The sequence below is a fragment of the Arachis ipaensis genome, chromosome B7 (assembly GCF_059453495.1).
Source record: "Arachis ipaensis isolate K30076 ecotype BB chromosome B7, ASM5945349v1, whole genome shotgun sequence".
NCBI lineage: Eukaryota > Viridiplantae > Streptophyta > Magnoliopsida > Fabales > Fabaceae > Arachis > Arachis ipaensis.
In genome coordinates this window covers 138,989,037-139,004,087 of record NC_142442.1, presented here as the reverse complement: position 1 = coordinate 139,004,087, position 15,051 = coordinate 138,989,037, and the positions used below count along the sequence as shown (strand labels likewise).

Genomic DNA, 15,051 nt, shown 5'->3' with positions numbered 1-15,051 from the left:
TGGAGGTGGTGGAGGTGGAGGAGGAGATTTTTTCATCATGTCGCAGTCAGGAGGTGGCGGAGGAGGAGAATAGTATGGATATTTTGGTGGAGGAGGTGGTGGTGAAGAATAGGAATAATAAGACATGTTTGAGAAAATTGAAGACGGGGATTTGAGAATGTAGCTAAGAATTAGTTTTTACTTTTTAGGATTTGTGGGAGAGAGAGAGAGAGTTTGTTGAATGCGGTATGGAAGGGAATGTGGATGGCTGTATTTAAGGTGTTTCTTTGCAACCTGAGCTGATCATCACTTAATTACTGTAATTTAATTCTATTAGTAAACCAAAATTAATTATTAATATAAAATATACATTAAAAATAAATTAAAAAAATATATATATATTTAATTTACACGTAAATATATAATATTAATTTTAATGTATACATAATATTTTTTAATTTAATTATGTAACAAAGGAAATGGATCTTTACCAGTGAAAAAAAATACTTGAGAAAATAAAGTGTGATCTTTCATTTTTAATTCTCTAAGTGGAACTAAAATTAAATAGGAGAGAGAAAGCAATAAATGGTTAAATTAAACAATAGATAACATCCAGCTTTTTTTTTTCCACTGGAGAGGATCCACTCCCCAAAATGTAATAGGAACTGCTAGTTTTTAATTATAATAAAATTGTAAACTCAATTTAGATATTTAAATTTATAAATTTTTATAACAGAAAAATTTAGAGATTACCAGCTTTTAATAATTTCGGCTATTATTTGATTAGTACATACAAACATCAGATTGTATTTAACAAATAAATTTTATTAATTTATACGTGTAATTTTTAATAAATATGAGTGTATATTAATTTATGTGTAAATTTTTATAAATATAAATACAAATTGTTTTTAGCTAAATACTAATTCTAAATGATAATATTTGTTAGTCATATCATTGTTATTTTTAAAAACTCAAGTTTGTTGTTGTTGTTTATTTTGTTGTGTTTTTTTTTTTTTTTTTTTTGGTAATCGTATACATACATTTTGTGCACTTGGATTTTGTGTGCAAGATCAGAGGAAGGATGCTATTTCATAATTGCTAGTTAAGGAAACTAAGGTTGAGAGACATTTTTATGATCAACAAAATCTCTTAATCTGAACGCAAAAGTACTAGTATGAATGGCTGGGCAAGTTGCAATATATTAGATATTAAGAACCATAGGAAATTAAAGTGGCATTTTTATGCCATAATATAATGCTGTTAGCCTAATCCAAATCGTAAATAACTGCACGTTTTCAAAGAATATGTTTGACAATCAGCGGGATGCAGGTTTTATTAGGAGCAGGGTGGTGCACTGAGCTTAAACTTGTTATACAGTATATGCACGCAGTTAAAACTCACGTGCAGTCAATTTTATGCGAAGTTGATAGTTGAGAGCCGTTAGATGAAATTTTTATCTAACGATTCTCAACTATCAACTTCATATGAAATCGATTGCACTTGAATTTTCACCTATACACGCATATGTCAAAGTAAAATTACAAAAAATTATGTAGCTTATACTCTTATAGTTAGTTATTCGTTACACTCCTTTTAATTTATATACTTCCGCCGTCAATTCAAGGTGATGTAATTTATGCATTCAGAAACGGCATATAGATTAATGGGGTTAAATTAAAATTACAATATTATTTTATATTTTTTCGGTGTGGGTGGACAAGTAGGCTTGGATTAAATAGTAGTTCAAAATAACGTATAAACAAGTACAATAGTTTTATACAATAACTTGGGGGTGTTACTCTCTGGGTAGCACCTCCCAATACCCCGCTAAAGAAATTCGGATTAGCATAGAAGATTGAGTTTCGTATAATATCCAAATGTGACTTTATTAGAAAATGTTTAGAAATTGAATATAATCTCTCTTCTAAAGCAACATGACTATATATATATATATATATATGAGAGATCGTGCTAAAGTAGCAACTTATATCATGAGTTTATTATAGATTCAGCTCTGTATATTTAGTTAGTTATTAACTAATATTTTGTTATTGGTAGGAGTTTCGTACATAGATTCACTAAAGACGTAAATCCCCAACAAGTTGGTAGCTAGGACCCAATGCAACACGTGGTGTGAAAGAGTGAAATCATATTTATATCAAAATTAATTATTAAAATTAATAATTATATATTTATGTATAAATATATATTTTATTTAATTTATTTTAATATATATATTATATTTTAATAAATATATTTTATTTTAATAACTAATTTTAATAATTAATTTTAATATATATCGTGATTGTATTTATATATATACTTGTATAAACAGTGGCTTTTCTACTGGTCAAGGAATCCGTGACTAAGGATGGCCAAGTAAATCATACACTAGTTGGTCAACTTCAATCCATCTTTAGCCAAGAATTTTTAAAAGGTTAATTAGGAATGATAATGGATATTTATGAAGTTTTTTAGTCTCTTGTTTGTTTTCATTTAGAAAATTATCTCTCGTTTTCGTGTTATTTTTGTCATAGGTCTCCATTTAGTTAATTATTTTCGTTTACAAAATAAACAGATATCTACGAATATATATAGATATTAAATTTAAAAAAAATTACAACTATAATAAAATTTTATATAATTTAATTAAAATATATTAAATTAAATCCAATTTAAATACAGTTAACATTACTAAATTAAATCACAATTATGATCAAATTTATATATTTTAATTAAAATGTATTAAATCAAACCCAAATAAATCACATTTAACATTATTAAATTCAATTCAACATTATTCAATTAAATCTCCAATATACAAACTAAAATAAAACGAAATAAAAAAATACATAACATAACAAAATGGCAGAGTTGAACGAAAACACCGTCATATTCTTGACTTTGTTCGTGCAATGCTTATTTCTTCTTCCTGTCTTGAGCGTACTTGAGATGAAGCTGTTCTCACTGTTGTTCATATTATGAATAGACTCTCTTCTTTTGTCTTTAGTAACACTACTCCTTTTGAGTGTTTTTATCATACTTCTCCAGATTACAGCTCTCTTCGTATTTTTGATTGTGTGTTTTATCCTTCTTCAGCCTCATGAAATAACAAACTTGAACCTCAGGCTCGCATGTGTTGTTTTCTTGGTTATGGCATTAAACACAAGGGTTATCGTTGTTGGGATCTTATCTCTCGACGTATTTGTATATCTCGTCATGTTGTATTTTGGGAGCATCACATGTTTTTTAGTTTTTTCTTTTGAGTCCATTCTTTCTATCCAGTCACCGTTTTTCACTAACCCCAATGTTATTTTTTTCTAGTGATGATACTACATGTTCTATCTCAAGTCAATTCTTCGAGTCCCCTACTCTTCCGTCTTCTCCATCTCTTAATGAGTTTAGATCAGACGATACTCCTATTCCTGCTATCATGCCTCCTCCCTCTACTCGTTCTTTTAGGATAAGAAATCTACCTCCTCATCTTCTTTATTATCATTGTTTTTCTACTATTCTTTATTAACATAAACCTAAGTCATTCCGAGAAAAACCTCCACAAATCCAAATTGACAGCAAGCAATGCAGAAAGAAATTCAGGCATCTGAAAAAACACACACTTGGGACTTGGTTGATCCTTCTTCTAATCAAGAAGTTGACCGTTATAAGGCATGATTGGTTGCTCAAGGTTGTACACAAGAGTATGGTGTTGATTATGAAGAAACTTTTGTTCCTGTTGCTCGTCTCACATCTGTTCAAGCTCTTCTTGTCATTGATGCGGTAAAAAAATGGTCTCTCAATCATATGGATGTGATAAAGAATGCATTTCTTAATGGGAATTTGAAAAAGAAGGTATATATAAAATCACATCTGAGATATCCTTATTCTTCTAGCAAAGTCTATCTTCTTCGCAAGGTATTTTATGGTGTTAAGCAAGCTTCTCGTGAATAGTTTGAAAAGTTCAGCACCATTATATGCAATTTCAGTTTCATCTGCAGCCCTCGTGAGAATGCTCTCTTTATTCGTAAAAGTGAGCGTGAAGTTGTTCTTCTATCTTGTATGTTGATGACATAGTGTGTGTTTGGATTTCAGTTTGCATAAAATTGATTTTGCAAACTTGATTTTGATGAAAAGTAAGTTTGTATTAACGTGATTTATGTTTGGCAATCTTTATATCAAAATGGATTATACTAAATAAATGTTGTTTGGATTATACTACTTAAAATCACTTTTAGATGAAAAATACTAAAAGAGACATCAATAATAATAATATTTAGTCACCAAAAAAAAAAAATTTAAATAATATTTTATATTATCCTATCATTTTACTTTATATTTGAATAGATATTATTAAAAGACATTATTTTATAATAAAATTAATATTTATTTACTAAATTAAAATAATATAAAATTGACAAAATATATTTTAATACATAAAAATACTAATAAATATCAAATTAAAAGATAAAATACTAATAAAATACATAAAAAATAATAAAAAATTTCATATACAAATAATAAGAATTTATATTAACAATAGTTGTCATATGAATAAAAAATCAATAAAAATATAACATTAGAATACCAAAAAAATAATATAAAAATATTTATCATATAAATAAAAATACAATAAAAAACATAAAAATCAAAATATGAAAGAGAGTACTAAAAATAATAAAAAAATTTGATACCTTAGCATGATTGAAACAAATCTAAAATATTTTGATGAAAAAAAATTTGGAACGAAAAATATACACAAATAATTACTGTGAAAGTTATATGGTTACTTGCATCCTTCTTACAGAAAAAAAATGAAGGGTAGAGTTGGTAGAAAAGGAATGAATTTCTCATCTAATTTCTCAACTGTAATCAACCTTCCCCAACGTAAACGCAGAAGCTATAATTTTTTGCTTCACATGAACGTACGTTCAGAGGTGAAAGCAATTTTGGGTTTATAGTTTCACAAAGTTGCTAAACATAAAAATGAGACGTTAAGACACTCAAACATACTTCTCTCTTCTCCAACGTGAATCCCAAACACACCCATGATCATTGTTGGAGATGATGTTGATAGTATCTTTGATTTCAAAGCAACCCTTCACCACACTTTGGAGATAAAAAATCTTGGTTATCTCAGTTATTTTCTTAGTCTAGAAGTCATATCCTCAGATGATGGTATCTATCTCTCTCAAGTATGCTTCGGATTAGGGGTGTTCATAGGTTGGATGAAAATCGAGTTTGATGTGACCCTGATCCGGCCCAAAATATATATCGGGCCTATTGTTAGAGCTGAACCCGACTCTAAACCCGATGAAACCTACACACTTTCGGGTCACAATTATACCAGGTAAAAACCGGGTGAAAACCGGGCCATTAGCATTACATTGTCTTGATACCTTCTTGTAAGCTAGCATGTGAAAATATTCAAAATTTCAAGACTCCAACCATTATTTGACATGGTAAAATTTACTTAGAAAAATATAACAAGAACCAACCCTTCTCTAAAATTAAAACATAACCACAATCAATACTAATATTCTCTAATAACACCAAATATTTAAATCAATACAAATAACACAATATTATGTATTAGTCTAAAGTCTTATGCATTTTAAACATAAAACATTAACTTATAGTCTTATAATGACTAATAACACAAAATATTAAGGTTTACAAAAATTAAACATAAAGATAGCCATCATCCATCAATAATAACACAAAATATTAACTGTGTATGATGACCGGACTACCGGGTTGGGTATTCGGGCCGAGCCGGACCATGCACGCCCCTGCTTCGGATCTTCTTGCTCGAGCCAGAATTACCGATAGTCGCACTGAGTCTACTCCCTTTGAGCCTAATGTTCGATTTACCCCTATGGATGACACTGTTTTAGATAATCCCACTCTTTATCGACAGTTAGTTGAAGGTCTCATCTATTTGACTGTCACACGACCAGACATTGCCTATCCAGTTCATGTTCTCAGCCAGTTCTTGTTAGCTTCTTGTACTACTCACTATGCGGCAGTTCTTCGCATTTTTCGCTACATGAAAGGCATTCTGTTTCATGGCCTTCATTTTTCTGCCTATTCATTTTTATCCTTTCGTGCGTACTCAGATGTTGATTGGACTGGTGATCCCACTGATCGTCGTTCTAATAGTGGTTATTGTTTGTTTCTTGGTGACTCTCTCATTTCCTAGCGAGCCAAGAAGCAAACGTTCACTGTTCGATCAACACACAGAAACTGAATACCGTGCTCTCGTTGACATCACTGCTTAGGTTGTCTTAATTTATTGGTTTCTCGAAGACTTGAGTGCTCCTTAGTCGTCTCCAACTGATGTTTTTTTGTGACAATCGTAGTGCTATTCAGATTACTGATAATAATATTTTTTATGAACGCATCAAACACATTGAGATTGATTGTCACTTTGTTCGACAACGTCTCCTTATTGATGCTATTCATCTCACAACTGTTGGAACTCTGGATCAGACTGTTGATATCTTCATGAAGAGTTATCATCCTACTCATTTTCGAACTCTAGTGTCCAAAATTAAGATAATATCCTTAGCTCTCACTTAAGTTTGAAGAGAGATATTAGAGTATAATTAGGATTAATTTAAATCAATTAGTATTATTTATATTTATATAACATATCTATATATTTATTATTAAATTTTATACTTCTATTATTTTAATTCTTCTAACACTTATATATTTTTATATTATTATACATTTTTTGACGCATTAAATAATACACAAAAATACTTTTTTAAAATTACTCTATTGTTTCTATCATATAGAAAATAATTTTCAATCTATTAATCATTTTTTCTCTTCACGATATCATGGATCTAGATGTATTTGTTTTGGTAAACTCAATTTCTTATAGGAAATCTAAATCTAGGTCGTTGAACACTTACGGTCACTGTCAAGAAAAAGTATCTAAATCTGCACTGCATTGCTCACACACATTTAATCAAACACATGGTGGGCAGTAACAGTGGCAGTGGTACTATCATCATCAACGAAGCAGAGAGTCCCTTGCTACATCAACCCCACGACGAAGCCACTCTCATACAACGAACATGCTCCGAATCAAACAGCCTTTGGCAAATTGCTGCCCCTTCCATCTTCACCCGCCTTGCCATGTTCTCCATCACCGTCGTCACGCAGTCCTTCGCCGGCCACCTCTCCGACATCGACCTCGCCGCCTTCTCCATTTCCTGCACCGTTCTCATCTCCATCACCTTCGGATTCTTGGTAACCATTTTCAACTTCCTCCTTCCCACTCTCACATTCCTCCACTTCTCTTCCACCTTCACCCACCTTTCCGGTTTCGTTCCTCTTTAGCTGGGCATGGCGAGCGCGCTTGAAACCCTCTGCGGCCAAGCTTACGGTGCCAGAAAGCATCACATGCTGGGAATCTACCTGCAACGCTCGTGGCTCGTTCTCTTCTTCTCTTCGCTCTTCATGATTCCGATCTTCGTGTTCGCATCTCCGATCTTGAAGTTCATTGGACAGCCTTCAGCGGTTGCAGAACGCACCGGTTTGGTTGCCATATGGCTGATCCCTCTTCACCTCAGCTTTCCCTTCCAATTCTCGCTGCAGAGATTCTTGCAGTGTCAGCTCAAGACACGTGTCGCGGCGTGGATGGCAGGTGTTTCGCTTGCCATCCACGTGGCAGTGAGTTTGGTTTTTGTGTCCAAGATGAAGGTTGGGATTGTTGGTGCTGCGCTTTCTATTGGGTTCTCGTGGTGGGTTTCGGTTGTGGGAATGCTTTCGTACACTCTCTTTGGTGGGTGTAAAGATACATGGACTGGTTTCTCTTCTGAAGCTTTTCTTGGACTCTGGGAATTCTTCAAGTTATCTTTTGCTTCTGGCATCATGCTTCTGTTAGTGTTTTACATAATTCCCTGTTATTATGTGTGGTTTTTGCGTACTTTTAATAAAGAGTGAAGATAGTTTTTTTATATTAGAGAAAAAATAAAGATATCCTATTAAGTACTCTTTGTAATTTTTGAGTATAATGTGTGTGATATTGCAGGTTAGAGAATTTCTATTACAGGTTGTTGCTTATAATGTCGGGTTATATGGACAACTCTGAGGTTGCTATCGATGCTCTTTCGGTTTGGTATGATAGATTGAGATTCCTAGTTTAGCTTGGTATTAATTGCATCCATAGCTTTTCATTTATTGGATTATATTTTATTTTGTTTCGGAATTTTGACCTTGGCAGTAATACTATTTATGCTTGGGAATCCATGATACCTCTTGGATTTTTGGCTGCATCCGGGTATGTTACTTGATTGTAACTCCACCTTTCTTCCTCTCTCAAAGCATGCTAAATAATGGATTGATAGTAGGGAGAAAAGTATGAGTATATTGAAATGTTAATTATTGGATGAGAAAATGCTCTAAAGTTTGTGTTATTCTGCTATTGCTCTCTATTTGGTTGTTGAATGTTTCCTCTCAAATTATTGTAGCAGTTAGTTCATGTTATATAAGTTCTCTTGCTGAAATTTATCTAGATGAACCATGAGATCCTTATTATTATCATTTGTATTCGATTTTGGATGAGTTTTTTCAAGAGAAAATTGTTTTCTTTCCCCTGCTTCCAAATCATGTTACAGTTTCCTAAACATGCTTCAAAGTTTGTCAATGCTCGACATTTTAATTTGTAACTGATTTTGTGAGACAGAAACTAGTTGATCTCTTGGAGATTATTGTCTATATACTATGCTGAAAGCTAAGGTGCTCTTATTGTCTATAAGTCAGAAGTTCCAAGAAAATGTCCATGAGTATTCTTGAAGATTTTCAAGTTATGATTTTCGTGACTTTTTCAAATAAAATATCTACCTACATGGATGAAACTTCTCAAAAATCAATTAGGTTGTAGACTTTTGTCTATGATGTTATATATCCAGGGTGCAGCATCAACTTGAGATTGTATTACAATTTACTAGGTCTATAAATACACTTATCTTCACCACATAATATTATCAAACATAAATTCCTCATTATTAGATATAAGCAAATAATTGCAGAAACAAAGTCCAACTGTTTAATGATACCGAACTAACAAAAATCCCACCTGTTTAATTATATAAAACTAATTCTCTGTCAACTATAAAACCAAGTAATTTTTTTTCTGCTTTACATAATTGATTGACATTATTTAACTCAGGGTGCGTGTAGCAAATGAGCTTGGCGCAGGCAACGCAAAAGGGGCAAAATTTGCAACAGCTATTTCATTGCTAAACACTGTGGTGGTGGGATTTATATTTTGGTTGATAATTATGATCTTCAATGAGAATCTTGCTTTGATCTTTACATCAAGCTCCGCTATTGTCCAAATGGTCAATGAGCTGTCAATCATGTTGGCTTTTACAATTCTAATTAATTGCCTCCAACCCGTTCTTTCAGGTTAGTGTCTTTCTAATATCGACTTTAATGAGCACCAAAGTCGAATCTCTGTCAATGATGCAAATTCTGATGTTGTTTGTCTCCAATAAATATGTGGTATCTATTTGGTCTTCACTTTTCTCAGGGGTAGCAGTGGGATGTGGAAATCAAGCAATAGTGGCATACATTAACATTGCAAGTTACTATTTGATGGGAATGCCTCTTGGGATCCTCCTAGGCTGGTTGCTGCCTTCGGGTATTATTGTAAGTCTAGCTTATACCTAAGTTACCACAAATATATGCCAAATATAAGAACTTGTTAGGTGGTTATTACTTATTAGGCATTCGAAAATGCTACTTGTCCTTTAAATTTCAGCCTTTGGTTAGCCTTTAAATTTAATGATATATTATTTTAATTTTTTATACCCACTTTCCCGATATCAGTTGTTTAAAAAATTCGGAAAGTTACTTGCTTTTTATTTTTTCTCTCTTCTAAAGATTGAATAAAGGACAACTCTCCTCTAAAGATTGAATAAAGGACAATTTTTAAAGGATATCTAGTTGCACTGTTAAGCATTTTGGTTGATCATAGCCATAGGGAATTAGGGATAGGATACTCTAGTCAAATGTGACGAATAAGATCATCTAATTTAAATTGATTTAGACTTAATTATTTTGTATGTCTTCATAGTTTCTTTAAACTTTAAATTAGGTCTTTTTAGTTTAAAATTTTGTAATCAAATCTTTATATTAGATAAAAACTTTCAATTAGGTCTTTTCTAATTATTTTTTTATTGAGAAAAATACAATTTTTCCGGAGTATTCATTTTTCTGTTTAATGTAGGATGAATTATGAGATATTAAAAACAAATATTCAAGATTATTGCATTTTTTTTCTAAAAAATAATAATTAATAAGAATTTAATTATAAATTTTTGTCTAATATAAAAATCTAAGTACAAATTTTTAAATTTTAAAAATCTAATTTAAAATTCAATAAAGTTATAGAGATTAATTGAATAATTAAATCTAGAATTTATATCTAATAAACAATAGTAAATGAAGTATTACCCACCATGTTGTATACATATCATAATATTAATATGTAAAAAAAAAATGGGTACAAACTCATAATTTATATGTTTATTGCGGATAATGTGATGCAAGCTAGCACTTGCTATAAAGTTTGTTTTACCTAAATGATTAGTTAGCTGTAATTGTTATCATGTCAGGGTATGTGGACGGGAATGTTGAGTGGAACGGTGGTTCAAACGTTGATTTTGATCATTATTACGATGAGATGTGATTGGGATAAAAAGGTATGTAAGAGCAATGAACAGGGACGGACATACGGACCCAGCGGAGGCCTTGACCCAGCTTTTTTAAAAAAAATTAATAGTAATAAGTTATTAAGTATGATTTAATTTTTTAAAAAATTTATTTAGTATTTAGTTAAATATAAATAAAAGTCTAATCTAACTTAAATATTAATGATTTCTAATATCTAAAAAGTAAGTAAAAATATTAAAAAAATTTAAAAAGATATTATTACTAATATTTTTAAATTAAATAAAATTTTTTAAATCTCATAAAGTGGATTTTTTTTTTCTTGTGAGCGTCTTTCTTTATTCATTTGGTATTAATTTTTTATGTTTTAACTATTATAACTGAGAGATCTTTTTCAGTTATGAATATTGTGAAGAATAATTCAAAAACAAAATGAAAGATGAATTTCTTGTTAATTGTCTTTTAATTATATTAAAAAAATTGTTGAAAAATTTAACACATTCTATTATCGATGAATTTTATGATACAAAAAATCGACCACTTCGTTAATAAAAAATACATACATATTTTTTATATTTTAAAATATATTCTCTATCGGTATATTTTTGTAATACATTTTATATTATATAATTTTTTGCATAATTTTTTAATATTATATATATTATTGGCTCTATAATAATATTTCTAGATTCGTCCCTCGCAATGAACACCCTACTATATACGGTGATGACAAAATCTACTGTTTTCGATTCCATCTAGTCATCTACCGTGAACTAGTAAGAACACTAACTTCTTTCAAAAAAAAAAAAAAGAACGCTAACTTTGGTTAATTTGTCATGATAGGTACTGAAAGCACAAGTTATTGTCAAGGAGAAATCACTAGTCTCCAACCAGTAACACCCAAGTACCCAACTTTCACGAGGGCGTAAAGATTCGAACTCATGTATATGCTTCGACCCTTTCTTTATTTTTGTCAGCTGTTCTTGGCTGTGTAATACTCGTTTAATTTAAAGTGAAAATTTAAGTCCAATTGTCTTCATCTATTAATTATTAATTTTACATGAAAATAATTGTACTTTAGTTTTTTTTTTTTTAAATTTAAATGAATTTGAGTTTAATGATTATTGGACATTTCAATATCAGAAATGTTCAAGTGAGTGTTCCGGTAACTAAGTTACAATCAAGTCTCCAAAAAACTATTGGTTTAAATTTTAATGTGTAGTGCATATGTTAAGTCATTGGCTTACTGCATGTATTTTATTCGTTTTCTTTTTGATGTTATTTTCAAACTTTCAACACATCTAAAGTAGACTAACTATTAAAATAGTATTCGAAAATTTATATCACTCATAAAAATAATCTCAAAAAATCTTAAGAATAAATGAGTTTTCGAAAAATTTAAAAATTCAACAAAAGAATTAAAGAACTAAATATTAAATACGTATTTTAAAAAAGATTTTAGAAATTAGATTTTGATGCAAATTTTTGTAAGTATTATTAAAAAAAAAATCTTTGCATTTAAAAAATTTAGTAATTTTATGTTAAATGAATTTTTTAAAAAAAATTTATCGTGAATGATTAATTTTTTAAAAAAATAAAAAATTTAAAGATTAAATTTTGTTTAAAAATTTTTTATGTATTTTTTAAATATTTATTCAAATGTTGTCATAAAATTTTAGATTAAATAAATAAGTTATTTGTTAAATACAAATTTTTTTATTACTTATAAAAAATAATTAATAAATTATTTTTGTTGTATTTTTTAATTATTCAAATATTTATTATTAATAATATTTTTTAAATTTTTTTTGCAAACGTTTGAATTTTTTAAGTACCAAATTAATAATTAACTCGTTAAAGTATTAATCTTTTGCTCTTTTCCGTCCACATGAAATAGGTTCGTTCTTTGACCAAATTGTATTTATGTATGTACACCTTAGAGGATTCGTCTAATAAAGAAATGAAGTTTGAACTAATTCCCGATAACAAACCTCACAATAGAAAAGAAACACACCATGAGACGTTGATTAAAGCCTAAACAGTGAAAAAATGACACATCTGAAAGTGGGTCACCTGGCCTTTATACGAGTGGTGTCTTTTAATTTGTACAAATTCTAAACAGTGAAAAGAAGACACTAACTAATATTTTAGTTTGTTTTTGTTATAATTTATATAGTTATATAAGGTTATAAGGGTTGGTTATCTGAAGAGGAGTATGATTGTTGATCCAGCTGAATTTAAAAAAAATAATAAGAAAAAAATCTTAAGAAAGAGAGAGCTGAAAATTGATAGATGTGCTCGTTGAAATTGGAGATTGAAAGTGTAAGAACAAGTTCAAAAGCCTAACCTAATTGATTGAAAATGGTGATTGGATTTGAGAGGGATTAGGATTTTAAAATTGGAGAAGAAGAGGTGTATTTGGTAGAGATGATGAAAATGACCCTGTTATCAAGTTTTAAGAGAAGCATAGCGTCAATTGAAAAGAAAAGATAAGATAATGTGAATCTTAGAGCTCTGGTAGAAGAATAATTTATCAATAATTATTGTATATATGACAAGGGGTAATTTACCCTTTATTTTAGAGAGGGCATGGTAGAATTCACCTATAAAAAATAGTACATACAACGTGCTTTTAGTTTTTAATAATTGAATTATTTTCACAATTTCTCTCTCCTCAAATTTGCTATTTAAGAAGGTAGTATTTATTAATATAATACAATAATGCTAGGGAACCAAGAGATGGTCCAGCCAAAAACCTGCCAACTCCTTTTGGGTTGGGTCCCCGAAGCCCACCTCACTTCAGCAACATCCTAAAATTCACCCAAGTAAACAAAAATCACCCTAACCAAACCCTATCCTCTCCTTTCACCGTTTCATCGCAGCAGAATTTGAAAATCATCCACGGCCGCGCCAGAGTACAAGGATCATCGGGTAAACTTCTCCTCCACCTTCATCGGACGCCGCGCCTCCGTCCACCGTGTGCGGACAACAGTCGACCTCCGTAGACCGCTTCAGAATCTCGTGACGCTCCCATCTCCTCGACGTGCTTCTTCACGCGTTAATCGGAGCTTTCCCAATCTTGGACGTGACGACATCATTCCACACAGGTACGAGGAACAAGGTGTTTCTCCTTCTCACCCAGGGCGCGCTGTTGCTGCTGCATGTTGGTGTTGGCAGTGTCGTTGAAGCTTTCCTCCCTGCTCCAGCCTAGAATTCTCATGCATGTCGGTGTTGGCGGTTCCTTTTTAAAAAAGTGTCATTTTATTAAATGTGGTGACTACACAACACTTGTTATTGAGGTAAGACAAGATGAAAATATGTTATCATTCTTCAATATTGTTTGTGGCTGCCAACTACTAGGAAAACACGAAAACTTTGTGCAAAATAGTACGAGGTCTCACTTATTAGTAAAAAATATTAAAATCATGCACAGCAAAATATAATTGTCTAGGAACTGTAAACTGGCATATGGTGTTATGATCACTCATATGAATCTTGCTATTCCTTTTTAGTATAAACACTAGTTCATTGACTTGAGCTACTAGATATTTGCAATAGGGCTTGTCCTGTGAATTTATAGGCTTAGTAATATCAATATGCTTTGTCACATTAAATAATTTTGACTGAATTATAATATATGTTCTAACTATTGATTTAATTGCCTTAGAATTTGCCCTAGAATTCCTTTGTTCTTGTCAGTTTAGCCTCAACTTGCCTTGACTTGAATCAAGCTTTTTAAATTCTTATCAGATATCAGTTTTCTGAACTAGAAAAACTCACTCTTGTGATAGTTTTCTTAATCTATTAGTTTGTTAATTTTTTAATGGTGAAAAATTGCTACTAGAATTCTTTTTTATCCGATTATATAAAGAATTAATTTGCAATAAAAAATAATTCTATTTTCTTACCGATATATTCTCTAATTTTAGTTTAGTATCATCCTGCATATAAAGATAAATTATATACATTATGGATACTTGAATGTTTTTTATGGGTGACTAGCAAATTACGGATGATACTTGGTTAGTATTGAATAAAGGGTGTTGATTGATGTAGGGTTTGAGTAGCATTGATCCAACTTGTTGGATGTTGCTTTTGATTCGGGTATAATTAAGGAATGGATAGATGTTGTTTTTAACTTGGGTTTTATATGGTATTAATTGATTGTGGTTTTGTATAGCAATAACAACAATGTATAATTGAGGACGTTTTTTATGTTGGTTCTGATTTTGTATGCAGGTTTTATTAAAGGATTTGGGCCTATTTCTTGTGAACACACATCGGGATTGTGTTGCCGAAAAGCCAATCAAGATGGAAAAAAAGTGCAATGATAATTACCGTCATCAACGTGTCATTCCACATGATCTTATTTGTGACTTACAG

General features: G+C 30.8%; 1 protein-coding gene across 2 annotated transcripts; it reads left to right on the top strand.

Annotated features, from left to right (window-relative positions):
* The first annotated feature begins 6,775 nt into the window (after positions 1–6,775).
* LOC107606180 (protein DETOXIFICATION 27) lies at positions 6,776–11,745 on the top strand. Of its 2 annotated transcripts, none has more exons than XR_015892357.1 (8): positions 6,776–7,239; positions 7,330–7,871; positions 8,024–8,110; positions 8,216–8,272; positions 9,164–9,402; positions 9,527–9,704; positions 10,589–10,700; positions 11,512–11,725. XR_015892357.1 is itself a non-coding variant. In XM_016308181.3 (8 exons), exons 1-8 carry the CDS (start codon positions 6,964–6,966, stop codon positions 11,563–11,565), a joined length of 1,461 nt encoding a protein of 486 aa, XP_016163667.1. In that variant the 5' UTR covers positions 6,776–6,963; the 3' UTR covers positions 11,566–11,745. The 2 variants fall into 2 exon arrangements, 1 of the variants encoding a protein (XP_016163667.1); XM_016308181.3 differs by having other exon boundaries at positions 9,527–9,645; positions 10,614–10,700; positions 11,512–11,745.
* Positions 11,746–15,051: the final 3,306 nt, after the last annotated feature.

Bases quoted from the DNA above. Each gene is read 5' to 3' on its own strand.
- LOC107606180 (XM_016308181.3), top strand. From the start codon at position 6,964: ATGGTGGGCAGTAACAGTGGCAGTGGTACTATCATCATCAACGAAGCA. The intron at 7,240-7,329 runs GTAACCATTTTC...GTTCCTCTTTAG, and splicing joins CCATCACCTTCGGATTCTTG to CTGGGCATGGCGAGCGCGCT. The intron at 9,403-9,526 runs GTTAGTGTCTTT...CACTTTTCTCAG, and splicing joins CCTCCAACCCGTTCTTTCAG to GGGTAGCAGTGGGATGTGGA.